Source organism: Pan troglodytes, chromosome 1 (assembly GCF_028858775.2).
Source record: "Pan troglodytes isolate AG18354 chromosome 1, NHGRI_mPanTro3-v2.0_pri, whole genome shotgun sequence".
Classification (NCBI taxonomy): Eukaryota; Metazoa; Chordata; class Mammalia; order Primates; family Hominidae; genus Pan; species Pan troglodytes.
In genome coordinates, this window is record NC_072398.2 from 9,772,460 (window position 1) to 9,799,563 (window position 27,104).

Here is a 27,104-nt window from a genome sequence, read left to right on the forward strand (position 1 = left end):
AGTATCTTCAAGCATGTTTAACAATATTTGAAGACTTAGATTTTAATGTGAAAAATCTGACAGAATATAATATTTAGTTATGTTAAAGTGCTTCAGAATAACTGAAAAACTAGAAATCATATTCTGGAGACCAGCCGAGTAATGTAAAAAGTGAAGTGTCTTGTGGCACATCAAGAGCATTCTGGAGGCCGGGCATAGTAGGTCACGCCTATAAACCTAGCATTTTGGGAGGCTGCAGCGGGAGGACTGCTTGAGTCCAGGAGTTTAGGACCAGCCTGGGTAACACAGTGAGACCCCATGTCTGAAAAAAAAAAAAAAAAAAAATCTAGCCAGCCACGCTGTTGTGCACCTGTAGTCCCAACTACTTGGGAGTCTGAGCGGTCAGGCTGCACTGAGCCGTGATTGTGCCACTTTACTCCAGCCTGGGCAGCAGATTGAGACCCCATCTATTAAAGAAATAATTTTTTAAAAGAGCATCCTGGGCCAACATAGTCTTGATTGCTGTATTAGTCCGTTCTCACGCTGCTATAAGGACATACCCAAGACTGGGTAATTTATAAAGGAGAGAGGTTTTTTTTTTTTTTTTTTTTTTTTTTTTGACGTTGTATCTCTCTGTGGCCCAGGCTGGAGTGCAGTGGCGCCATCTTGGCTCACTGCAAGCTCCGCCTCCCGGGTTCGCGCTATTCTCCTGCCTCAGCCTTCCGAGCAGCTGGGACTACAGGCGCCCGCCACCATGCCCGGCTAATTCTTTTGTATTTTTTTAGCAGAGACGGGGTTTCACCGTGTTAGCCAGGATGGTCTCAATCTCCAAGGAGAGAGGTTTAATTGACTCACAATTCCAAAGGGTTGAGGAGGCCTCAGGAAACTTACAATTATGGCATAAGGGGATTGCAAATACGTCTGTCCTCACACGGCAGCAGCAAGGAGACGTGTAGAATGAAGTCGGGGAAAGCCGCTTAAAAAACCATCAGATCTCGTGAGAACTCACTCACTATTACGAGAACAGAATGGAGGTAACCACCCCCATGAGTCAGTTACCTCCCACCAGGTCCCTCCCACCACACATGGGGATTATGGGAAATATAGTTCAAGATGAGATTTGAGTGGAGACACAGGCACACCATATCACTTGCCTATCACATTTTACGTAGTGGTACCTTGTAGGTACTCAGTTGCAGATTTCCTAAGGTATGCTTTAGAATTCCAAATTCAGAAAAGCCCTTCTCCATCTTCCTCTTCCATTTTATGGTCATAAGGAATTTCTTTACTTCCTTTTTAATGTATATGCTCATAATTAAGTCAATGAGCATTTACATTAATTTTTTTTAATTAGAAACTAACAAGTTGGTTCTCTCTCATCTACTTCTAATAGAAAAATAACATTAATGGAAACAAAGCTGGGCATATTCATGGAAATCTGATCGAATGTGCTAATTTAGTTCATTGTTCTTCAGGTGTACCACGCTATAATTTATTGTGAGTGACAGTATTAATGGTGATTTCAATATAAATATGCAAAAGAAAAAGCCCTGGAGGGAAATAATATAAGGGTGGGTTTGTCAGTTTTCCTTTCTGCAATAAGAAAAATAAAAGTGGAATTGAGCATTCATTCTGCTAGCATATATTAAGAGCCCACCCTCCTGAGACAGATAGCGTTCTAGAAACTGGAAATTTAGCGCGCTCTCTCTCTCTCTATATATATATATTTATAGTCATTGGTCTCATAGAGCTCATATTGTAGTGGGCGTTAACAGACAGTGAGTGAAAAAATAAATATATATTTTGTCAGGCAGTGACAGATGCTATGAAGAAAAGGACAGCAGATTCAGAAGATGGTGAATGATGAAAGTGACGCATGCCACTTAGAGGAAGTGATCACAAAACGCAGCCTGATCAGATGGCATTTGAGGACAGCTCTAACAGAAGTGAAAAAGCAAGCTATATAGACTTCTGGAAAAAGATCGTTTCAAACAGATATAATAGTAAGTGTAAAGGCTCTGAGGCAGAAAGTTCTTGATAGAGACAACAACAAAAAAAGAAAACAGCAGGAAGTTTTTCACTTGTAAGGTTAGTTTTGCCTGGATCTTCTTCTCTATTTAGACCTTACTGGTCCTTTAAAGTATCTCTCAAGTGAAATCCCTTAAAGGAAGAAATGCCTGGTATCTCTCCAAAAAGATTTGGCTTCTTCACCCTCTGATTCCCAAGAACAACTTGGCTCAGACAACTCTATTTTACAAGTTAACATATTTGTAGATTATAAACACACATCTAGGGTCAAGACTTTGCTACACAATTTTTTTATCCCCTCCTGAACCTAGCTGCCTTATAATGATCTTGGCCAAGCTACCTTGGAAGTCAATAACAGCATCTGTAGTTGAGAGAGGCTTTGCAGAAATGTAAAGGGTCAGTGGGCATTACTTCTTTATAGCTTAGTCTGGTTTGGACTTGGAAAACATACAATATGGCACCCTGACCCTGAGTCTTCCAAAAGACTTACTGAGTTAGTTATTTCTTTGCTGGAATGAGGATGGGTGGGCTACTCAGTAGTGGGGTTTGGGCCAGCTTTCACTTCAGTAATGGCGATGTTAATGGTGATGTTAATCTTGTTCTGTGCATGTGACTTGTTGGATTTAACTTTGGTTCATAGTTCATTTTCTTTGGACTCCTATAGCTGATGGTGGATCAAGGGAAGGAGTCAGGCTGAGAGTATCAAATTTCTTTGTTTCTTCTGTCATCACTGGAAAATAAAGCATTTGTTTCTCGCATATTTGAAAAAACTGCATACTCCCTGGAGCCACCAGGGCATTCATCTCTATCTCATTTTGCAAAGCCTATTTGAACTTTTTCACAAAAACAGAACACTAGTCAAAATACCAAGGGAGTCTCTGTTAATTTACAAAATACATGTGACCTTCAAAAGAACTTCAGCCAGGCACGGTGGCTCACGCCTGTAATCCCAGCACTTTGGGAGGCCTAGGCGAGTAGATCATGAGGTCAGGAGTTCGAGATCAGCCTGGCCAACATGGTGAAACCCCGTCTCAACTAAAAATACAAAAATTAGCCAGGCATGGTGGCAGGTGCCTGTAGTCCCAGCTACTCGGGAGGCTGAGGCAGGAGAATCACTTCAACCCGGGAGGCGGAGGTTGCAGTGATTGCAGTGAGCTGAGATCGCGGCACTACACTCCAGCCTGATGATAGAGTGATACTCCGTCTCAAAAGAAAAAAAAAAAATCCGTCTTGCCCTCTATAAATAGAGCAGATAGCCAAATTGAAAACCAAATGCCAAGGAGTAAAAGAATGGTCATATTTAAAACATACAGTCCACGGAACATAACAGCAACTTCTGTCACTCATATGAAAGTAACAACATTTTTTTTTCACATCAAGAGGTGCATTTTGAACCTTTAAAAACTTGACCCGCTCATTGGACACACAAATGCAGTTGTCTGCCATCTACTGGCAAAAATCAGTATTGGTAGTTTAATTTTTCTAAAAGAACAATTTTTTTTTTTTAAAGAAAAATGTAATTGAAGCCCCAGCTTTAAGAGGTGGGGAAACAGTGAAGCCTAGAGAAGGCCTCAAGTCTAATTGGCCAAACTGTCCTACTACACCCATCTATTCTAATCTTGACACCGAGTAGAAGCAGGCTTGTTTAGAAATTCCCTTACAAGTACTGGTCCAGCTCCTGTGGATTTTCACAAAGACGTAAACCCACAAAGGCAGCGTCTTGTCCTGCTTATTCATCTTTTCATCCCCAGCACTTAGAACCCTGCCTGACACAATTCAGGAACTTAAAAAAACGTAACTAGCAAGTAAACTACCAGTGGAATGGTTGGAAATAGAAGAGATTGTGTGTGGGTCACCTGGCTCGAGGGTTTTGCTACCACAGGAATTTCTAAACTTCTGACAAACAGAGTGATTATTAATTTTGTTTTCTTAACCTAATGTACTACTTTACATTAAATTCATGGAAAAGTATTAGTTGTATGATTTTTGAAATTTACTTATTTATAGAAGACCTTTATAAAATATCCCCTAACGGATGGGCAAAACCAACTCTGTCAATTTTTTAGACTGTTCATGATAATAAAACTATTTTGCACTTAGACAGCAGTTCTAGACTATGTTGTCTTTGCTTTTTTGACATCCTGCTGTTTATATAAATAATATACATGATTACTTGCTCAGAAATGTAACCCCTAAACATAGCATTATACCCATGCAAAAATATGGTCTGTTTTTGATAGTCAGCTCCCTGATAGAACTCGAGAAAAACAAAAAAAGTTAAGAACTGCGTATATTTGAGATAACACTTTCTGTTTTTATAGTACCCTGTGAACATTGTTAACCATATTTTCCATATATATATATATATATATATATATTTAGATATAGCACGATACATTTAATGGAAGCGGTTTCAACTTAATTTTCCAGCGGACATCTGAGTTCTTGCTCTATTGTGTTTAAATTTCAGTGGGAAAGAGCACTCCACCCTTTGCAAAGCCTGAGAAACATCTCAAGTTGAATACGACTCATCTTACCAGAGAGAATGACCTGAGATAATGTACTCCTTGCCAATCCATTCTATTAATCTAACTCAGAAAAAAATAAATGTTCCTTTCTTTCTTTCTTTCTTTCTTTCTTTCTTTCTTTCTTTCTTTCTTTCTCTTTCTGTTTCTTTCTTCCTTCCTTCCTTCCTTTCTTTCTTCTCTCTCCTTTCTTTTTTTTTGAGACAGAGTCTCGCTTTGTCGCCCAGGCTGGAGTGCAGTGGTGCGATCTTGGCTCACTGCAAGCTCTGCCTCCTGGGTTCACGCCATTCTCCTGCCTCAGCCTCCCGAGTAGCTGGGACTACAGGTGCCCGCCACCACGCCTAGCTAATTTTTTTGTATTTTTGGTAGAGATGGGGTTTCACTGTGTTAGCCAGGATGGTCTCGATCTCCTGATTCCCCCACCTTGGCCTCCCAAAGTGCTGGGATTACAGGCATGAGCCCCCGAGCCAGGTATCTCTATCTCTCTCTCTCTCTCTCTCCCCCCCCTCCCTCCCTTCCTCTCTCTCTCTCTCCCCCTCCTTCCTTCTGAAATGTTGGATCTTAAAATTTAGCAAGCAGAAGTACTATCTAAGGTACAGTGTTTAGAATGCAGATTGACAGACCCTGTCCCCATTTTTATTCAGCTGGTCTGCTTTCAATCCCCAAGGTTGAATCTTTAGCAGACATCCCATATGATTATGATGTATACGATCCTGGGCCACACATGATCACCCCTCCGAGTCCCTGTGATTGAAAGCTTTCCAAGTGGTTACAAAAACCTTCAAGAGAGCTTGCTACTTGTGGCATCTGATGATCAACCAATAATGACTACTGGCCACTAGAAATTAGCTGGTGAAAGGAACCATAATTTCCAGGAGATCCAAAAGACTACCCCTCTCAAAATGTGAGGGTCACCAGTGTAACCATTGTATCTACAAAAACAATGCTCCAGGCAAGGGAAGTTCTGAATCTCAGTCAGAGAAATTCTAGTATGTTCTACATATAAGTCATCAGGAACTGCTTACTGTTCACTAATGGATAAACTATTTTGTCATCATCAAGGTACATTGAAGACTGCTAAAACTCATGTTTCTTTTTCTCCCCCAAAGGGAACAGTAACAAGGAACTCAGTCAAAACAAATACTTAATGAAAGTCTATTATGTGCCAAGCAGGCCCTTGGGATAGATCAGTGAATAAAACATAAAAATCTCTGCCTGCACAGGTACCTAAAGCATCATTCCATTTAGTGAGTTTCTACAAGGTGTAAAGTCTACGAGGCGTATGGAGAAATAAATAATTGGTGGCTTCTGATGAGAAGCTCAAAATCTAAAGGACAAGGAGAGTTATTTACATAATTTATTTAAAGGCAGATAAGTATGGTAAATGTTATAATAGATGTGAGAATAACATACTAAAGGAGCATGGGGATTGAAAAAGATGTACAGTCAGCCCTCTGTATCTGTGGGTTCCACATCCGTAAATTTAACTAATCTCGCATCAAAAATATTCCAGAAAAAAAAATCCACAAAGTTCCAAAGAGCAAAACTTGAATTTGCCTCATGCTCAGTACTATGTTGAATCCACTCAAATGAAGTGATGCGTAGGCGCTGCATTAGGTATTATAAGTAATCTAGAGATGATTTAAATTTCATGGGAGGATATGCATAGGTTATATGTAAATACTGTGCTGTTTTATACAAGAGACTTGAGCATCCTGTGATTTTGGTATCCACTAGAGGTCCTGGAGCCAATATCCGTTGGATACTGAGGGACGACCATATTTTCCTGAGGACTTCAGGCCTAATATTTTTAGGACAGCTACAGCCAAGCTAGGGAGAATAAATTTCAGGAAGTGTGGTTTCCACAGAAACCTAGAGGAAGGACAATGGAGTCACATCCAAAGAACCACAAGCAGGCTGATGTGGCTACAGTGACATGACAGAGCGGGGAAAGGGAGATGGAATCAAAAGTTATGTAGAGGTAAAATTGTAGGTCTTGTTACAGAACTGTAAAATCCAAAAGAGATTGAAAGCAGGGAACAAGTTAGAGGCTATTGGAGCCTTGTAAGGGGGAGATGATGGGAAAGACCTGGATCAAGGAGGTAGTAGTGAGAACAGGTGGCAAGTAATTAATGTGGTGCAGTTTAGGAAAATTCAATAGGACTTATAAGCTGCACGTAAAGAGGGAAGGTATCTTTGCAAACATTCAGAAGGATTCAAGTCTGAATCCTTGCTTCTCCTTGGAAGACTGTGATGAAATCAATGCATATAGGAAAAGTAGGAAGACTGGAATATTTTGGAGAAAGGTGATGGGTTCCAATCTCCAAATCATACATTAGAGGTGCCTGATGGATATTCTTTGTAGAAATGTCTAAAAGAGGGCCAGAAATGAATATGTAGCACTTGGGAGGGGGTTTGACACTTGAGATCTGTTTCTACTAATGCTTGATGCCATAAATGCCGTAAATGCCGCTGCAAACAACAAGAGTGAATAAAGAGGCCAGGTTATCTCCAGGCAGTGACTTAGCAGGAGTCTACATAGAAACTTAGACATGGAGTCAGAAGATCCAGGCTTAGAGTTTTGCAGCTTTGGGTGTGGCATTCAACCTTTTCAGATTCCAGGATCCTCAAATATAAAATAAGAGGCCTCCATTAGATAATCTTAAAAATCCCCTCAAAGTCTGCCGGGCATGGTGTCTCACACCTGTAATCCCAGCAATTTGGGAGGCCAAGGAGGGTGGATCGCCTGAGGTCAAGAGATCAAGACCATCCTGGCCAACATGGTGAAACCCCGACTCTACTAAAAATACAAAAAAATTAGCTGGGTGTGGTGGTGTGTGCCTGTAGTCCCGGCTACTCAGGAGGCTGAGGCAGGAGAATCGCTTAAATCCGGAAGGCGGAGGTTGCAGTGAGCCGAGATTGCACCACTGCACTCCAGCCTGGCAACAGAGACTCCATCTCAAAAAAGAAAAAAAAAAAAGGAAAAAAGAGAGAGAAGAATTTTGGGATCAGGAGAAGACAAAATACAGAATGGTAACTTGAAAAGTTGCAAGGGTAAGAAAAAGTGTACTTTAAGGAAAGTCAAGTCAAACGTGCCATAGTTAGAGGAAAATATCTTACAGAGAAGCAGGGTGGAGAGTGCCAGTGTGGGAGGAAGAAGATCTGAGCGTGCAGTAGAAAAGTGTTATGGGGCACAGATTTCTGTTTTTGATGAAGCTGGAGAATGGCCACAGGCTGTCTCACTTGCCACAGCCTTCAGACCCAGGTACCAGTTTCTTTATTCAGCCTGGTTCCATGTTGTGGCCTGACCCTTGATAATCAGTATTTCATCCGTAGCTTAACACGGTCTAGGCCTGTCCCTAAGACTGTGGGAATGTTTCAGTCCCTCCCAGAATCAACTTTGATTTTCTTTTCAAGCCTAGGCCCTTGGGTTGTTCTCTTTTTGCCTGGTTCCTGCTTCTGATGAGAAAGATATGCACGCATTTTATATAAAAGGCAACATGGTACAACCTGGATTCACTGAGCTTCTGCGACATCATCAGCTGTTTAAGCTGAGGAAAGTCCTCAGTATGTTTCAGTTTCCTTTTATGTATATATAAAAAAGATAATAACAATTTCTATTTAAAGAGGGTTGTTGACTTCATGGTACTGGCATAAAAAAACACACACACAGACCAATGGAATGGAATAAAGAGCCCAAAAATAAATCCTTGTATTTACGGTCAACTGATCTTCAACAAAGATGCCAAAAACACACAATGAAGAAAGGATACTCTTCAACAAACGCACTTGGGAGAACTGGATATCCACATGCAGAAGAATGAAATTGTATCTTATCTCACACCAAATACAAAAATCATATCAAATTTGATTAAAGACTTAAATTTAAGGCCCAAAACTCTGAAACCACCATAAGAACACACTGGAAAATGTTTAGAACATTAGTCTCGGCAAAGAACTTTTGGGTAAGATCTCAAAAGCACAGGCAACAAAAGCAAAAATAGACAAATGGAATTATATCAAGAGAAAACGTTTCTGCATGGCAAAGGAAAAAATAAACAAAGTGAAGAGGCGACCTAAACTATGGGAGAAAATATTTACAAACTATCCATCTGACAAGGGATTAATAACCAGGACATATAAGGAAGTCAAAAACTCAATAGCAAAAAAGAAAATAATCTGATTAAAAAATAGGCAAAAGATGTGAACAGAGATTTCTCAAAATAAAACTTACAAATGGCCAACAGCTATATAAAAATAAAACTAGCGGCCAAGCGTCCTGGCTCACGCCTGTAATCCCCGCACTTTGGAAGGCCGAGGTGGGCGGATCACTTAAGGCCAGGAGTTTGAGACCAGCCTGGCCAACATGGCGAAACCCTATCTATCATAATACAAAAATTAGCCAGGCATGGTGGCAGGCACCTGTAATCCCAGCTACTTGGGAGGCTGAGGCAGGAGAATCGCTTGAACCAGAAGACCGAGGTTGCAGTGAGCCAAGATCATGCCATTGCACTCCAGCCTGGGCAAGAGTGAGACTCTGTCTCAAAAAAGTAAAATAAAATAAAAATAAATAAATAAATAAAACTACCATAGGATCCAGCAATCCCGCTACTGGGTATACATCCAAAGGAATTGAAATCAATATGTCAAAGTGACATCAGCACTCCCATATTCACTCCAGCACTCTTCATAATAGCCAAAATATGGAACCAAACTAAGTGTCTATCAACAGAAGAATGGAGAAAGAAAATGTGGTATATATACACAATAGATACCATTCACCCTTAAAAGAGAAGAAAATTCTTCCTCCGCAACCAAATGATTGGACTTGGAGGACGTTGTGTTAAGTGAGATGAGTCAGGCACAGAAAGACCAATGCCACATCTTCTCATTTACATGCAGAATCCCAAAAAGTGGAACTTATAGATGAAGAGTAGAATGGGAGTTTCCAGCGGGGACAGGAAAGGGGTGATGGTTGGGGAGATGTTGATCAAAAGGTACAAAGTTTCATTTAGGATGAATAAGTTTGAGAGATCTATTGTACAACACAATGACAACTATGGTTAATGATAATGAACACTTGATAACTGCTAAGAGAATAGATCTTATAACATTCTCACAGCAAAAAAAAAAAAAAATCAGACATCATGGATATATTAATTAGTCTGATGTAATCATTTCACAAAGTACCACGATATCAAAGCATTACACTGTACACCATAAATATATATAATGTTTAATTGTCAACTATACATGAAAAAAGAGGGCTGTTGATTCAATGAGATATTGTCTGAAAATCTGAAGCCTTATAATTCATTATAATTATCAGCAGTCATCATCATCATCACCATCATTACCTGTTCTTTCTTCAGGATATCTTGCATTGGCTAAAAGTTACTTTCTTTGCCCATGGTGGTTCCTGGGGTTTTCAGGCCTTCAAAGAGACCTTGGTTCCAACATATTACTTTGTCTTTTTTAATCTGCTTTCAAAGTATTCACTTCCTTTCTTTTTCTTTTTTCTTACCTTAATATATGGGCATTTTTTTGTGGGTATAATTTTAGACTATACATTTCCAAGTTATATCCTGCTTGCTTTCCAAAGAGAATCTGAGAATGCTTATATTAAAACTGAAAGGTTAAGAAAAATCCTAAAACAAAAGGGAAGTAATATACAGAAAAACCAAGCAAAACTGTCCACTGTGATTGAATGTTATTTTTAGGTCTAAGTTTCCTAGCAGCCAATGCAAAAATGAAATAAATATGGCTTAATTTTATTATCAGATAATTGCTCTTATTATTCCAAAGGAGGTTCAATTTTCACTTGTATTAAATTCTACAGGAAACACACAATCCATATGGGAGGAGACATATTAACTATACCAATGGACAAAATCTTCAGGGGTTTGATAGAAGATGTAGAAATATTCTTTATATTGGCCAGGCGTGGTGGCTCATGCCTGTAATCCCAGCACTTTTTGGGAGGCCGAGGCGGGCAGATCACTTGAGGTCAGGAGTTTGAGACCAGCCTGACCAACATGGTGAAACCCCGTTTCTACCAAAAATACAAAAATTAGCCAGGCGTGGTGGCACACGCCTGTAATCCCAGCTACTTGGGAGGCTGAGGCAGGAGAATCGCTTGAACCCAGGAGGCAGACGTTGCAGTGGGCCAAGATCATGCCATTGTACTCCAGCCTGGGCGAAAGAACGAAACTCCATCTCAAAAAGAAAAAAAATACATTATTTATATAATTTCACTAACCCAGACTGCAAAAGTCTCCTATTGATTCAAAGTTGTAATCTTTTATTGTCTTACATTCTACTTTTAAGTTTCTTCTTCATAAGATACAGTCTTCTTTGCTGATATCTCTAGGTTTCTCAAACATACTCCTGTCCTCCCTCTACCCAGGAAAATGACCTTCCCGAGTTCCACAATAGAATTATTTCTTAAATGACAAATATGGTATCAGTAACAAACATTCATCATTATGAAGACTTATCTCTCCAAAATTCCAAAGGGAATATTGATGTTTACTTCTAAAAGAATTTTCTTTTCAACAAATGCTTTATTGTGTGCCCCCAGTTACTGGCATTCTAAGACACGGCTCACATAACATTTTCCTTTTGTTTTTCACACTGCTTCTTCCTAAATTGTAGTTTTATTAAATACACTAAAATTTTTGGTATATCTTTTACAACATTTTCTCTCTATATATATAGAAATATATATATAGATATATTTTTATAGAATATATATATTTATATTTTTTATAGAAATATATATATGTATAAATACATGTATTTTTTGAGACAAGAGTCTCGCTCTGTTGCCCGGGCTGGAGTGCAGTGGCACGATCTCAGCTCACTGCAACCTCCGCCTCCCGGGTTCAAGCGATTCTCCTGCCTCAGCCTCCCGAGTAGCTGGGACTACATGCATGTGCCAGCACGCCCGGCTAATTTTTTGTATTTTTAGGAGAGAAGGGGTTTCACTGTGTTAGCCAGGATGGTCTCAATCTCCTGACCTCCTGATCCACCCATCTCGACCTCCCAAAGTGCTGGGATTACAGGCGTGAGCCACCACACCCGGCCACAACATTTTCTATATTTTTATTTCAAATTTATATTCATTAATGGAACAAAAAGTAATATACCTATACATATGTGTGTTATATGATAGATAAATATGTACACATTCAGAATTCAAAATGAGTCACCTATTCTTTATGGAGCAAAATAATTTGAAAACTTACATTTCAGTATAAAATTGCAATCTGAGAGTTCATGTCATCAAATATGATAATTTTAACTTGACATCAAAGATAAATGATTACTACTTCACCCGCAGTTCATCACTCAACATTAGCCTAAAGACATAAGTATAGCTTGGAACTTCCGGGGTAGTATTTGTGTCTTACTGTTACAGATCTGAAGTCTAGCACAATCTGAGGAGCAGAGAGAGAAATTGCTGAATAAAGGCATACTTAAGTGATCAGAAATTCAAAGCAAACATATTTCTACATTGCTAGGCCATTTTAAGCAGATTGGTTTTTATGCAGTTAAATCAGTCAATCTTTTGGAATAAGTTGCAGATTTTAAGAAGAGGAGATAGATTTACATTTAAAGTCAAGTTGCAAGAGTCTATTATTATCCCAGTTTTGTATAGAGTAAATGTTAGAATATGTATAGAAAAATATCAGAGGCAATCCTGTCGTGACATCAAACTGTTAACCATAGTTGTCTTTGGGGGCATTGGGTTATGGTGGACTTTTACTTTTGATATATATTTCCATAATGTTTGAATTTTTGTATGACATATATTACTTTTATAAGGAGACAAACAACAAAAACACTATATTTACTCTTTTCGAGACTGGATCTTGTTCTGTTGCCCAGGCTGGAGTGCAGTGGCACCATCACAGCTCACTGCAGCTTTGAACTAATGGGCTCAAGGGATCCTCCTTGCCTCAGCCTCCCATATAGCTGAGACTACAGGCAGGTGCACCATCAAATCCAGCTGATTTTTAATAATTTTTGTAGAGATTTTTTTTGCTAAGTTGCCCAGGTTGGTCTTCAACTTCTGGCCTCAAACAATCCTCCCACCTCAGACTTCCAAAGTGAGCCACTGTGCCTGTTTACATATTTTATATGCAAATGTGCACACTGAGCATTTATGAAGAAGACTCTGCACTAGATACTTGAAAGCAGTCAAAGACCAACAAAACACAGCATCTTTCAAGGAGTTCACAGTCTGATATTTCAAACAATTTGTGGCACACACACACTAAAACCAAGAGTGAATGTAATCAGGGATAAAAGTGAGATTCTGATAGAGTAACAGAAGATGAATTCGTTTCAAGTGGTCCTTGACAAATTTCTAAAATTTGGATCCCTGATGATGTGGCACAAAGGGCATCCTATGCAGCAAGAGAACGTGGCAGAGGATGAGGATACCTGCAACAGCAAGTACCAGGGTAAAGTGAAGGGTGACCTTGAGACTTGAGACTGAACTCAACATGCAAACCCAAGCCATGAAATAGGGTGAAGCTGATGTGAGACATTTAGTCTTTATTCAACAGGTAATGGAAGGTGATGTCAAAGAAGGTGTTCGAGGGTAGGAGAAAGATGATCACATTTGGTCCTCAATAACAGTAATCTGTGTAAAATGGATCAAAGGCAATAATATGATCAATGAGATCATCTGGGAAGCTCAGAGACTAAGAAAAGATATAAAGCTAAAACATAAAGCCTTTCTTCTCAGTGTGGTCTGAGCACAGAGGAGCAGTATCTGCATCACCTGAAGGCTGGTTAGAAATGCAGATTCTCAGGCCCCAACCCAGCCCTCATGGATCAGAGTCTGCATTTTATCAAGATCCCTATGTGATCTGAATGCACATTTAAGTTGCAGAAATGATGAATTAAGATATTGGTAGCAGGAGGGGAAAGTAGCCAAGAAGGTTGAGATCTTACTTGGTTGAATCATTAGAATTCGGTACCTGGCTAAATGTGGGAGGTGAGGGAAGAGAATAAATCAAGATCACTTGATTTATTCCTAACATTTGAGCTGTGGGATGGTCATGCTATTCATAGAAATAGGAACCCCAGGAGGGGAACAGGATGAGGAAGAAGGAGGAGAAGGCTGTGCTATCCAGCAAGCACATGGAAATGCTCCTTACTGAAGCCAAGTGAGGCTTGGAGATGAGCAGATGAGTGTGACCCACATGGAAAGGGTATTTGAAATCGTGAAGACAGAGGCTGGTACAAAAGGAGAGGCAACGGAAAAGTATGGGAGTCAACCAGGGAGAAATTGCTGGAAAGCCCTACACTCTGCAGAAAATGGGGGTGGGGAACAGGAAGAAGAGAAAAGAAACAGAGGAGAGAAGAAAGCTAGGGAGGTATAATTCTCTGAAAATTAAGGGAGTTTAAAGGGGTTGCTAAGAGATTAACTAGGACAGACAAGGAAGGGCTACCCGTTTTATGACTAAGAGGTTACAGGTGACTTTTGGAAAAGTCATTGCTATGAACCTCATGAAGGTGGATGAGAGGAGTCAAAAGATTTAAAGTCAGAGGGTAGTGAGATTAGGGGAGTGTGATTGCTGTTCGGTGAGTGTAATTGAAAAGGTTAAGAAAAATCATGAAAATTTAGAAGTGGCACATAGGATCAGGTTGAAATAACTTTAAACTTCTCAACTTTAAAGATTTTCTTGTGGAAGAAAGATCAGAAGTGTTCTCATCATAATTCTCAGAATTATTAAGAAGGCAAATAAGTACAATGAGAATTAGATTTTTGGCTCAATATAAGGGGATCTGCATCTCACTGCTCTGTGAAAATGGAATGACCCCCCTGGTGAGTGTTAATTTCTCAAACATACAGACTGCACAGTTTAACACAAGAGAGAGGTCCAAAGCCAAAAGTTGTTCATTAATGACATCTGCAGTGGTCTGAATGGCGGTCCCTCCAAAAGATGTGCCCACCTCCTAATCCCCAGGTTCTGTGATTACCTTATATGACAAAAGATGTGATGTGATGAAGTTAAAGCTCTTGAAAGGAGGAGCTTATCCTAGATTTTCTGGCTGGGGCTTCACTGCAATCACACATATCCTTATAAGACAGGCATATACAGGAGGAGACAGTGAAAGAGGTGGAGGAGGCAACGTGACCACAGAAGCAGAGATTGGAATGATATGCTCACAAGTCAAGGAATGCAGATAGCTACCAGGAGCTGAAGGAAGAAAGGAAGGATTCTCCCCTAGGGTCTTTAGAGGAAACGCAGTCTTGCCAACACCTTGATTTCAGACTTCTGGCTTCCAGAATTGTGAAAGAATAAACTTCTCTTTTAAAACCTAAGAAATTCATGCAACATCTAACATCCCCTTCCAACCCAGATTTGTTTAGTTACACTCACATTGATCATATGCTCTGAAAAGCAGAGCCCTTGACTTACTGTGTATCCAAAACAGAATGTCCATGGTACTTTGCACATTAGATGATACTGATATGAAAGATGTGATAATGGATGTATATACAACACCTATGTAAATGAACATAGGTGGATTAGATATAAAGAGATAGATAATTGATAGGTAGATAGATGGAATGATTGAGTCATTTACTCATTCTACTCAAACATGTATTTATTATATATTTACTTATATACTCTCATGAAGGTAACTTCTTTGGAGAGAATCAAAATAAATACTACCTGGGTTATCCTTGAGCATCAAATTTTATATTAAAAATGGTGAGTGCCACTAGTATTCAGAGTAGAGGGAAGTGATTTGTAGTTGTTTAGTCAGACCGATTTTCAGTTTCTAACATTCAAATGAATCAAGGGATTTAAAATAATTAATCACAGGGAAAAACAGAATGATAGCTGCGCTCAAGGAAAGCTGGAAGAGTTTGGCTGGTCCTTGCATGATGGAAAGGATCTGGGGTGAGGAGAGAAGAAAGGAGGACTCCATATAAAGAAACATCATGGCCATTCCAGATTCCCATCATCTCTCCCTTCACACAAGCTACTGCATGTGGCATGTGTTATCGGGCATGTGAGAAAGCACAGGAAACACGGCAGGAGGATCATCACGTCTATTTCAAGTATGAGAACTTCTTTTCAATGTAAATCGTTTGAGAGACCTCCCATAACAGAAGTTGTGCTTTTAGACTATTTTGCACTAAGAAAATTGAAAAATCACAAAAAAGACTGTGTTCAATAACATTTTTAAATGACTATGGATATACATTTAAATATAGTCATCAACATATTGTCAATTTGAAGCCAAAAACCGAACAATATTTAATATTTATATGGGATCTTCTTTCTTTCTTTCTTTATTGAAGAGATGGGGTCTTGCTATGTTGTCTAGGCTGGAGTACAGTGGCTATTCACAGGTGCAATCATAGTACATTATAACCTTGAACTCCTGGCCTCAAGTGATCTTCCTGCCTCAGCCTCCCGAGTACCTGGGACTACAGGTGTATGCCACTATGCTCAGCCAAAATTTATATGGATTGTGAGTCTACAAAATACCACTGGATTAGGGTTCAATGGAAGTGAGAGCTAGCTCGATGGAATGTCAAATGGCTGTGGGCAAGAATTGGCCTGTATGTATTAATAGTTAGCAGTAACCAGGTTTCCCTCCAGTCTGGGATCCCATGGGCAATTCTAGTGGGAGAAAATGTACTCCAAAGTGACAAGTCTTAAAAAATGTAGACAAAGGCTGTTAGCAGCTCCTTTTTCCTACAGTTTAGTGACAGAATATTTTTATATGTATCTATGTCTATAGCCATAGCTACCTATGATAAATTAGAAGGCTTCAGTAGAAGAGCACCAAAACACTTCACAGCCATAAATGCAGGGAAGTACACACTTGGTAGCCCCTCTCTCTGGGGACTCTCTCCAAAACAGGCTGAAAGTATTTTACCTTGGTTTAAACTCACCTGAATTTTATCTGAATAGCAGTAGTTGGCGGATATCCTGCCTGAACCAGGATGTCTACATTAGCACCACTTCCTGTGCTAGAGGTGACAGAAGGTAGACGATGTCATGGCTCAGCTGGCATGCCAAATTTCAAGGGAACAGTGGGGACAGGAAGCAGGCTAGGGCTGGGCTAGAACAAATGACCTAATGAAGGATTAATTCTGTAGTGGATAGTCAGCCACTCAAATTACATTGCTTGGGAGAGGTGGGGAGAACTGAGATTTGATCCTGCCAACAATGACAGACAAGGAGAATTTATTTGTCAAGTGGAACCGGGCACTACAAGTCTCAGGCGGAAATGATGCACTGTCAGGAGAGGAGCTGTGCCTTAGGTCCAAGGGTTTGTCACACTGAGATTGAATCAGAGACAGAATAGAAAGAAAGGGGTCTTGCTCCTGGAGAGAAGTTCTTGGCAAGGGCGAGGCTGACTGCCAAGGTCATAGCTAAAATTTTCCCAGGCCAGACATTAAATCCAGTACTGAAAGTGCAAATTGAAAACTCAATAAAATCCTAGTCCTACGAAATGGTAAATATGACAGGAGTTAGAGAAACTGAGGTGAGGGGGGCATGAGAATTGCTAGAGCTCACTAGGGTTAGGACAGACTCTGCACTGGTTGTGGAATCAGAAGGGCCAGGCTCCTGAGTCCCATGCAGAGCAGGCTTGGAAAGGCAAGGTCTCAAAGCCCACAAGGCATCTGCCAGCTACTGTTTATCAAATTGGTTTTTGTTTTTTGTTTTTAATTTTTGGCCACCATTGTTTTTCTCAAAGTGTTCATATTCCGGATGGCTTCAGGATGAACTGGCACAATTGGTGAGAAGCTGGCAGGGGCTCAGAATATTCCTTCTGTTGACTTCCTGTCATCACTACTGGACCCTAGGTCTGTGTCAATGTGGCAAGCTGCAGCTGCAGCCTCAGCAGAGGAAGCTAAGAAGGTGCACGTTAGCCAGAGTCCTTGGCCTTCAGGAGGGGATGAGTGGGAAGTTCCAACAGGTGGGAGAATGCAGATCGCCAGCCTAAAAGAGAGAGCCTGCCAGAGGCTGGGGAATCTGCAAGCTGCCAAAACTTCTGGATAGAAAACAACACACAGAGGCCAAAAACTGAGCCAGAGGGCCACTACATACTGGCGCTCAGTGCTGTCCATCATGGTGTACTGAGGGGGCTCTGGGTTCCAATCAAGCACTGCATTTCAGAGTTTGTTCAAAAAGCACATCCACATGCACTGGATTCTCAAAACCAATCCATGGTATGGACAGGGCAACTACTATGGTCTTCAAGTGTACAGTGGGGAATGAAATGCTTGAGGTCACACAATTATCATATAAGCCGCATTATGGTTTAATATTTTCAATTGCTTCACCAAACCAAAATTACTATTATGATGATGATTATTTAGAGACAGAGTCTCAGTCTCTCGTACAGGCTGGAGAGCAGTGGCATGATCCTGACTCACTGCAGTCTCGAACTTCTGCATTCAAGCTATCTTCCCACTGCATCTTCCTTAGTAGCTAGGAATACAGGTGCACGCCACCATGCCTGGCTAAGTTTTTACACTTTTTGTAGAGATGGGGTCTGGCTATGTTGCCTAGGCTGATCTTGATTTCCTTGCCTCATGTAATCCTCCTGCCTTGGCCTCCCAAACTGCTGCCATTACTGGCATGAGCCACTGTGCCCAGACCAAAATTATTTTTATTTCTTGCATTGAAGACAACACTAATGGAGATCTATACTGTCTGGGGCATGCAACTGCTAGGGAAGGTAGCAGGCTAACAGAGCTCTCCAGGTGCTAGTTCACTGATGAAAAGGGAAGCCTTTCATGAGGCAGAGAATTGCTTGAACCTGGGAGGCGGAGGTTGCAGTGAGTCAAGATCATGCCACTGCACTCTAACCTGGGTGACAGAGTGAGACTCCATCTCAAAAAAAAAAAAGTGAGGGAAGCCTTTCATACCTGCACACCCTCTCCGTGGAGGGTGGGCAGAGGGAGCAATGCAGTGATGAGTGATTTGAAGAAATACTCTGCTTAGCATTTGATCTGAACAAAGATATATTCCCTAATGGAGAAGATAGGGCCTTTCAGACACCAGAAACTAACTTCTAATTTAACTGATTTTGCCTCCTGTCATATACATTAGATTATCTCTTCATAAAATCAGAACTTTCCATTGATGTTGAAATTTTATTCCAAAGTTCTGAAAGGCTAGTAATTTTTCAGAACAGGGCTTCTGCTGGACTTGCTGAACTTTATAGATGAAAAATACATTGCATCTAGGAAAACACTATATTAAACAATTAAGCATAAAGGCACATTTTATTATGCTGATTAACTTTTAAAAGTAAACGTGGTAGAGGGATTTGATTACAATTTTATTAAGCTCATAGATACCTTTTACAATAGTCTTATGTAAGGAGAATACATTTTAAATTCACAAACATAGAAGACAACATCTCTAGTTACTCACTGATCCTCCAAAATCACACTGTGAGAATAATGCTATTAGTCATCATATGATATAAAATCAGGTTCCATAAGTGAAGGACAGATACACTTCTCTGCATACTGATCAGTCTCCATCTTCATATGATTCACGGTTCATTCATCTCCTATCTAAAGTGCCACTACACCACAGCTGTTCCCAGTATAAACTTCCCGGCACTGCAAACAAGACCCAATTTCTTAATAGTCACACTGGAATCGTCCAGGCCATTTAGCAGTAAGCAGCTGAGCTTGCCAATGTTAACAAAGTTATTAGGCAAGAACAATATGTTGGCTGGGAAAATGACAGAGATTTTAACTAAAAATCTAAAAATATATATTACTTTATAATTTACAAATACATAAGGCAACTTTGCTTTTAACCATATCGTTTAACCTTCTGTCTATTCAATTTACATGTGTGAATCTAAGAAATTCTATGTCTGCCAATTTCACATTTTTTCCATGCTCTCTTTCAACAGGTTGCCTGCAATTAAAGGCTAAAATATCATTAAAAGAACTTCACATTTTTACATACTCTAATTTATAACAAATTTTCTTTGTTAAGAAATTAAATCATTTGTCTTTATAAGGAAAAAATGAGAAGGTACGCTCTAAAGAACTTTTACACATGCCTAAATAATCTTCAGAAGTAAATAATACTTTTGAAGTGACATTTTACTTCCCCCTACCCCAGAATAAAAATAGGGTACTGAATATTCATCATAGATTTCTCTAAATTTTAAAGCAAACTTTCCTAAATAAGCTTAAATGTAGGTTTAATACAGAACTACTCATTATAACACTTGTTCTTTCTTTAAAACTTGACCAATTCCACATTTGCTCCTTTTCCCAAATTACATTTTTCCCTTACAATAATTTTCCACACAGAAAATTATAAAGATTTTTCAAAGTCTACTTTTTATCTCATTTTCTTTTTCAACTATCATGTTCATTCGATTAATGACCCAACGTTATTTAAAAAACAATATTTCGACATTGCTATTTTCGTGCTACATTCAATCTCATAATACCCCCCAACCTAAAGAAACATTCTAAATCCGACCGGCAATGTCATTATTTTTAAATTAGTAATTAAAGCGAACGTTATATTTCCATATGGAAACCACTACAAAAATAACGTGCTGTCTAGCCCAACAATAGGTAATTATGTATTAAGCTAATTGAGACAAACCATGTAAACAAAATCTAAAGATAGACTATTCGGCGGTAGAAGCTATGATGTAAACCACATTTCTGTGGCATGTTGGAATGCACACTGAAGAAGCAGGCATGTTCCTTGCACATATATACTTCGGGATATCAGCTCTTATAACAAGAGGGTGCACTCAACACCTCGTCTATCCCACAATATTTGGAACAGATATACCTTAGTTTTTTATTAACGTGCTACCACTACAATACGCCTATATGCAGGTATCTGCTCTAGGTTTAGTTTTCCCCTTTCTGAACTATAGGTTCTTATGCATAGTCTCTCTTAAGTAAATACATGGGCATTGTTTTAAACACAGGAAATAATGATGAATGGTTCATGCGATATAACGATCTCACAATATGAAATTATCTGGACTATATAATCACTGCACCCAGGTAAAAATTATTTTTCAAATAGTAACCTACAAAGGTCAAAATGGGGGGAGGGGACAGGTTATCTGTCTTGGAACTCAGAGGGCAAGAGAGAAAGGAAAAGTCTGTGCAAAGCATATTGTGAAATAACCAGTGTTCTTAACCACACATCGCTTTGATAAATACATTTTTGTCCTAAAGAGGGCCGCCCTTTCCCATTGCAAACACGGACACTGGCGGGGATCGAGGGGACATATCCTTGCAGGCTTTGGACAGGTTCCAGTAACACTTGCAGACAAATGAAGGTTTGCATTCTTGAAACCTATCCATATGGATGCAGTTCCCAAATCCCTGCTGCCTCTACCACTTCCAAATGCGTGCAAGGAGAGTCGGACACACGCACAAGCATGCAGAACAGGATCTCAATTCCAGCACGCACACCGCGAAGTAGACAAGTGAATTCTGCTGCTGGAGTCAACTGTCCGCCCGCCCCCGCCGTTTAAAAACACGCAAAAATTAACCTCGCTATTAGGAGGCTATGCTGAGGAAGTGTTCCAAAGAGGAGAACCGGTGCAGTCCAGCGGCCGCTGCCTCGCGAGTGCAGACTCTCCCCGGGTCAGTAAAGATGCGCACTAGGCTAGGTACCTTCGCCCAAGTGTTACTCGAAGTGCCAAATTTGCCTTCTCGCCCCCTGAAATGCAATCCGAACTTGCGGCCCCACTGCGAGGTTGGCGGGTGCCAGCTTTAGCCTTCTTAGAAATGACAGGAAGCCAAATGGGGAGATGGGAGACAAACGCTCAACACACGAGTGCGCTCACAAACACACCCGGAGCCCAGTAGCTCCTCATGCTCGGGCACTTTGGAGCCTCAGATCCGGCAGTGGCGAAGAGAGAATCGAAGCGAGGGAGAGCGGGGTGGGACGTCCCCGGCTCTCTCCCGGCCACCGCTCGCATGATTCCCGTCCCTTTCGGGGCACTTGGGTGCCAGCGGGCGTTCCCCACCCTCAGTCCCAGAACTCCAACTCCGCACCAGATCGCGCTGTCGGAATTCAAGTGCCCCCATCTTCCCCAAATCAACAGCCTCTCTCGTCCCTCCCCAGCCCCTTCTTTGGACTCCAAACACAAGACCTCTCCTACCCGCGCCGAAAACTTTTTCCTCCTTTCTTAACGAGATAAGGCAAGAAACCAGGTCAGCCGCTACCGCCACCCGCTCTGCCCAGCGCCTGGGTGGCGGGCGCCTTCCCTACCTGGCAGCTGCGCTCCAGGTGGCTGTCCCACGCCGGTCTCCGCGCCTGCCCGGTGCGCGGGTGGCGTCCGCTCCACCTTCCCTTCGTCTCCTCCGGCTCAGCGTTCAGGGAGCGACTGTCCTTAAGATCGCGCCCCCCTGCCCGGAGCCGCCCTTCGGTTCATCGCCCGTCTTCCCAGAAGCGCTGCTGCCGCCCCGGCGGACTGATGAGGAGCCTGAAGATCCGCGATGGCACCGATGGCCCCGCGGTGTGCGCTCCGGGGTCTGAGAGCGCTCCGCCCGCGGGCAGCTGCGGCCGCGCGTCACATGCCGCCTCCGGGCAGCGGCCGCGGCACCTGCCCAAGCGGCAGCGCTCCCGGCTCGGCAGTGCCGCCCCCGCGCCCTGTGCTCCCCTGCACGCTCCGGCCCTTTCTGTTCACGCCCTTTTCCCTCTGTCTCCCGCCTCACTTTTTCTCTTCTTTCCGTCTCCTTCTTTATCGTGTATTCCCTTTCTCCAAAAGCAGAGATAAGGCGCTCCAAGGGGGAGGAGAGGTCTTTTCCTCCCCACGAACTCTTCCTCTGCCTGGTGGTGGCGGTCGTGGCTACTGCTGGCCGCTCCTCCTCTCCTTCCTCCTCGCGTTCCTCCTGCTCCTCCTCCTCCCCGGACTGAGAGAGCTGGTGTAATGCACAGGCTGCCTGCTGGAGACCCAAACCTGCCCGGCTTCTGAGCATGCCCAGTTGCCCTGCCGGCGCCTAGCTCCATTCCCGCGTGCCCGCTGGGCTCCGCGTTCTCCGCCTGGCAGGGGGCGAGGAGATCCCAGGGTACTCCTGGGGTGGGTTGGCTGAAAGCGGGACACCAAGCAGGAGAGAGGGGGGCCTCACCCACCCAGCATGGCCTCACCTGTTCCCAAATTGTGCCTCCCGCGGCGCTTCAAAGATAGATTTTGCCGGTCTGTTAGTTTTGTTGTGTTCGCTTTTAAATTGGTTTCCCTGGACTGCTTAGAAGGACTGGAAGGAATTCGATTCCTTGGGCACAACTTATCGATGAGTGAACTTCAGCTCAGTTACAATATACGACTCCATGGCAAACCTTTCTCTAGGGAACAGTCTGATGCATCTACTTTTTGACATTTAGTGAGTCTCTTTCTGCAGAGCAGTGTAATAGAGGACGACTTGACTTTTCCCTCCCTGGACAGTTACACCTTGGGAGAAAATAAGACAAGCATCCATGAAGAAGACACTGACGTGCGCGCGCGCGCGTACACACACACACACACACACACACACACTTTTTAAAATCAGAAAATAAAATGAAAGGTATAACATTGCTAGCCAGTCTTTTAAAGCTCAAGAGGAATGAAAATCTAAGAAAGAAAGAAAGAAAGAAAGAGAGAGACAGAAAAGGTTATTATGTACTACTGCCGGCTAACTATGTAAGGAAAAAGTGGAGAGCTACCAAATTTGAAAAGATACCAATGAGGCTGTCCCACGGCACTCTCGAGGTTTTGTTTAAAAAGCACATAAGGAAAGATAACAGAGGAATCTCACAAGAAAGGACAAGCGTAACAATGATAACTGAAAAAGAAGAAAAGAAAGAAAAAGGAAGGAAGGAGGAAGATAAAAAGAAAAAAGCAAGAAATTGAAGCATAGTATGAAATGAAATATTTAACAATATGAAAGGCAGCAAATGATTTTAATTCTATTTGGAACAAGAAGATAAATAGGAAAAGACAGAGCTCTTTGAAAAATTAAGTAATGCTAAGAAATTAGAGAAACACCAGTATATGAATTCCTTTCTGAACCTATATTCTCCTCTAGGTAGAACAATCTTTAGGAGAGAAGAGACTAAACTTTGCGTAGAAAAGATTGAGATCATGATGGGAAAATAGCTAGTGAGAAAGCATGTGGCTACTTAAATTAATTAAAATATCTAGGCTTAGGTAAATTGCATCCAGGATACTGGAATAGTAATAATAATATCAATATTGTAGCCTTTTTATTGGGATACCTCTCAGAAGAAAATATAACAGTTACTTTCAGATACTTCTTTAATCTTTAAAACAATCAAATGAGTATTTTATCCTTGTGTACTAAAGGAGAAAGGAATTTAAAGGAATAATTTAATTGTCCATTATATAGCTAGTAAGAGGAACATGAATTCAGATTTAATATCTTTCCCATTACATAGAATTGTCATTTGCCTGTGGGAACAGGAGTAGCTTTGATAATATTTGATAATATTGATCCATAAAGAACAGGCAAGGACCAAAAGAATGGACAAGTAGTGATTATGTAGTTTTCAGAGAAAGACAAAAGTTATTAATTTTTAATGAAAATATTCTGGTATGTATACAATGGTTAAGTTTGAGACTGGCCTCTGGCAATGTTCTGGAGAAGATCCTGAAATAAATCATTTGTGACTAGTGAGAAAAGAAAAGGAAGCAACTACAATTTGGTAAAATAAATCATACCAGATTAAATTCCTTTCCACTTGTAAATAGTCACTAAACTCATAATACAGTATTTCCTGATTTCAGCCAACCTTCCCATTATCATTATGGACAAGGTAAATGTAGATGGCATGTTTGTATCAAACAAATTACAGTTTAGACAGAGTTGCCTCCAGTTTCTTGGTAAGTGGATTCATGCTGGGCTTGAATAAGGTATTGGTCCTGACCTTGGTGCCCGATCATTCAGCAGATTTATCAAATTATATTTCAGAGGAAAATATAAATGGGATACTTAATAGATCTGAGAATGAACCAAACTGGAGGCAATGCTTATTTACAAGATGCCAAAAATCAGAAACCAAAGAGTATTTACCTTTGGATTTTCGTCTAAAATGAAGGAAATCAGCTAGAACTGGAAAATACTTAGAAATCCTGCATTTTAGGTTTGTTTAAAAAAATACACAAGATAAGCAAAGGATTTATTCAATTATGAAATGAGACTCTGGTTCTGGACAATTAGCTAATAGCACTCACTTGCCTTTCTACCATAAAATAGCTATAAAACATGGAAAAACTATATCAAACAACATTTTTTACTTCTGAACCATAACCAACATAGTGCTGCAATTTGGGGTAACTGGAGGCACATGGAATGGGCCCATTCCCATGGATTATTTTTCCTCAGGGGATATTTTTTTCAGCAGAAGTTTTGGGAGGTTGAGAATAAGCAGAGAGCTGCAGTTTCACTGAGCAGAGGGCGTATAGCTCAAGAGCTTGGAGCTATATAAAGTAACTAAGGTTTCTGGAGGTAAGCAAGGTGACAGAGAGGTGAGTACCAAAGGCAGCACCGGAAGGTAAGCAAGGTGACAGAGAGGTGAGTACCAAGAGGCAGCACCAGAAGTCTGTGTGGCAATTCCTCTCAGTTCGTTAGCTGAATTGCTAGGCTGCATGTGTCCAGAGGCATGATTCTAGAGACCTGACAGATACAGTGCAGTGGCAGAGAGGCTGAAATTTGAGTGGACATTTTAGAGATCACACAATTCTGAGGAGATATTGGAGTTCGGTTCCAGTCAGAATGGAGAGACTTTGGTGAACACCTCAGGCATTAGGATGAAACCCTTGAAGGATACTCCTTAGATAGAAGGATGGTGTCCTAAGAGAAAGAATAAACTGAAATAGATTTGACTGAACGAAGCAAAAACTAGGCTTCTGTAGGGTTAGGGTGATCTACCAATGATTTAACCACCTGCTAGAACACAACTCAAAGTTTATGAGAGGAAGAAAACATAAGCTAACATTTCTACAAATGCAGCATGCAATCAAAACTTACCAGACATGCAAAGAAGCAGAAAAGAGTACCTGATGGCAAAAAAAAAAAAAAAAAAAAAAAAAAAAGGAAAGAAAGAAGGAAAGAAAATACAGTCAATAGAGCTCAAGAAATGGCACAGATTTTGGAACTAATAGGCAAGGGCTTTTAAATAACCATGAACTACCGTGGAGATGGGCAAAATGGATTAAAAAACAGAGCATTTCAGCAGGATATTAGGTTTCATAAAAATAATAAAATGAGCTTTGTTGAATTGCTAAATCAAGAAGTAATTACATAGGTTTAAAAACCACCTGGATACTACACAAATAAACTGATGGTCTCATATAGAAATCATAGAAAATATCCAGAGAGAGCAGAAAGAAGAGAGAGAGAGAGAGAGAAAGAGAGAGACTAGCAGAAACAACATTTGAAAAAATCATGGTGAAGAACTGGAAAGGTGTTGATATGGTTTGGCTTTGTCCACATCGAAATCTCATCTTGTAGCTCCCATAATTCCCACATGTTGTGGGAGGGAGATAATTGAATCATGCAGGTCTTTCCCGTACTGTTCTCATGACAGTGAATAAGTCTCATGAGATCTGATGATTTTAATAATGGGAATTTCCCTGCACAAGCTCTCTTCTCTTGTCTGTTGCCATGTGAGATGTGCCCTTTACTTTCCACCATGATTGTGAGGCCTCCCCAGCTACGTGGAAGTAAGTCCAATAAACCTCTTTCTTTTGCAAATTGCCCAGTCTCGGGCATGTTTTTATCAGCAGCGTGAAAACGAACTAATACAGATATCAACCAAGAAATTCAAGAAGCTCAATGAACCCCAGGCGAAGAAAACCCCATCTAGGCCTATGAGAGTCAAATTGCTGAAAGACGAAAAATAAAATTTAAAAACAACCAGAGGTTTAAAAAAATCACCTTTGGGGGAACAATATAAATGAACATTGATTTCAGCAGAAATATCATGGAAGGTAGAAGATAATAAATATATTTCAGGTACAGAAAGAAACAAATAAAAACTATCAAACCAGAATTCTGTGTCCATTGAAAAGAATCGAAAAATGAAAAAGATTTAGACTGACAAAAACTGAGAGACTTCATTGTTTGCTGACTATAAACTGCAGAATTTACTCAGGGTTATTCTTCAAGCTGAAGGGACATAGTCTCACATTGAATCACAGAAATGTAAGCAAGAATAAACAGCCCCAGAAAGGGTAAATGATTGAGAATTTATAAAAGACTAACTGTTTGACACATAAAGAATAAGAGTATCTTGTGGGGCTTATACTGTTTATTAAAGTCAAATATAGAATAACAGCCTTAAAAGGATAAATATAAGATCCTTGCGTTTGATAATTTAAGGTAACAGTGTTAAGGATGATGTTTTAAGTGTAACCAATGAAAGAATGACATCAAAACGCACAACAAAAAAGGTAATACAGAAAACAAAATTGAATTATAAACCATACCTGACTGAGGTAAAAGAATGCAGGAAAAGAGGAATTAATGAACAAAGAACAGATGGGTCAAAGAGAAAACGATAATAA

General features: G+C 40.7%; 1 protein-coding gene across 1 annotated transcript in view; it reads right to left on the reverse strand.

The window, feature by feature from the left end:
- The window catches only part of LOC134807953 (uncharacterized), a 242,034-nt gene extending 219,124 nt beyond the window's left edge, over nt 1-22,910 (reverse strand). Inside the window, exon 1 of the mRNA XM_063790243.1 lies at nt 21,809-22,910. Coding sequence (XP_063646313.1) covers nt 21,913-22,518 — 606 coding nt within the window. The 5' untranslated portion in view covers nt 22,519-22,910 and the 3' untranslated portion in view covers nt 21,809-21,912. The remainder of the gene's footprint in view (nt 1-21,808) is intronic.
- Nucleotides 22,911-27,104: the final 4,194 nt, after the last annotated feature.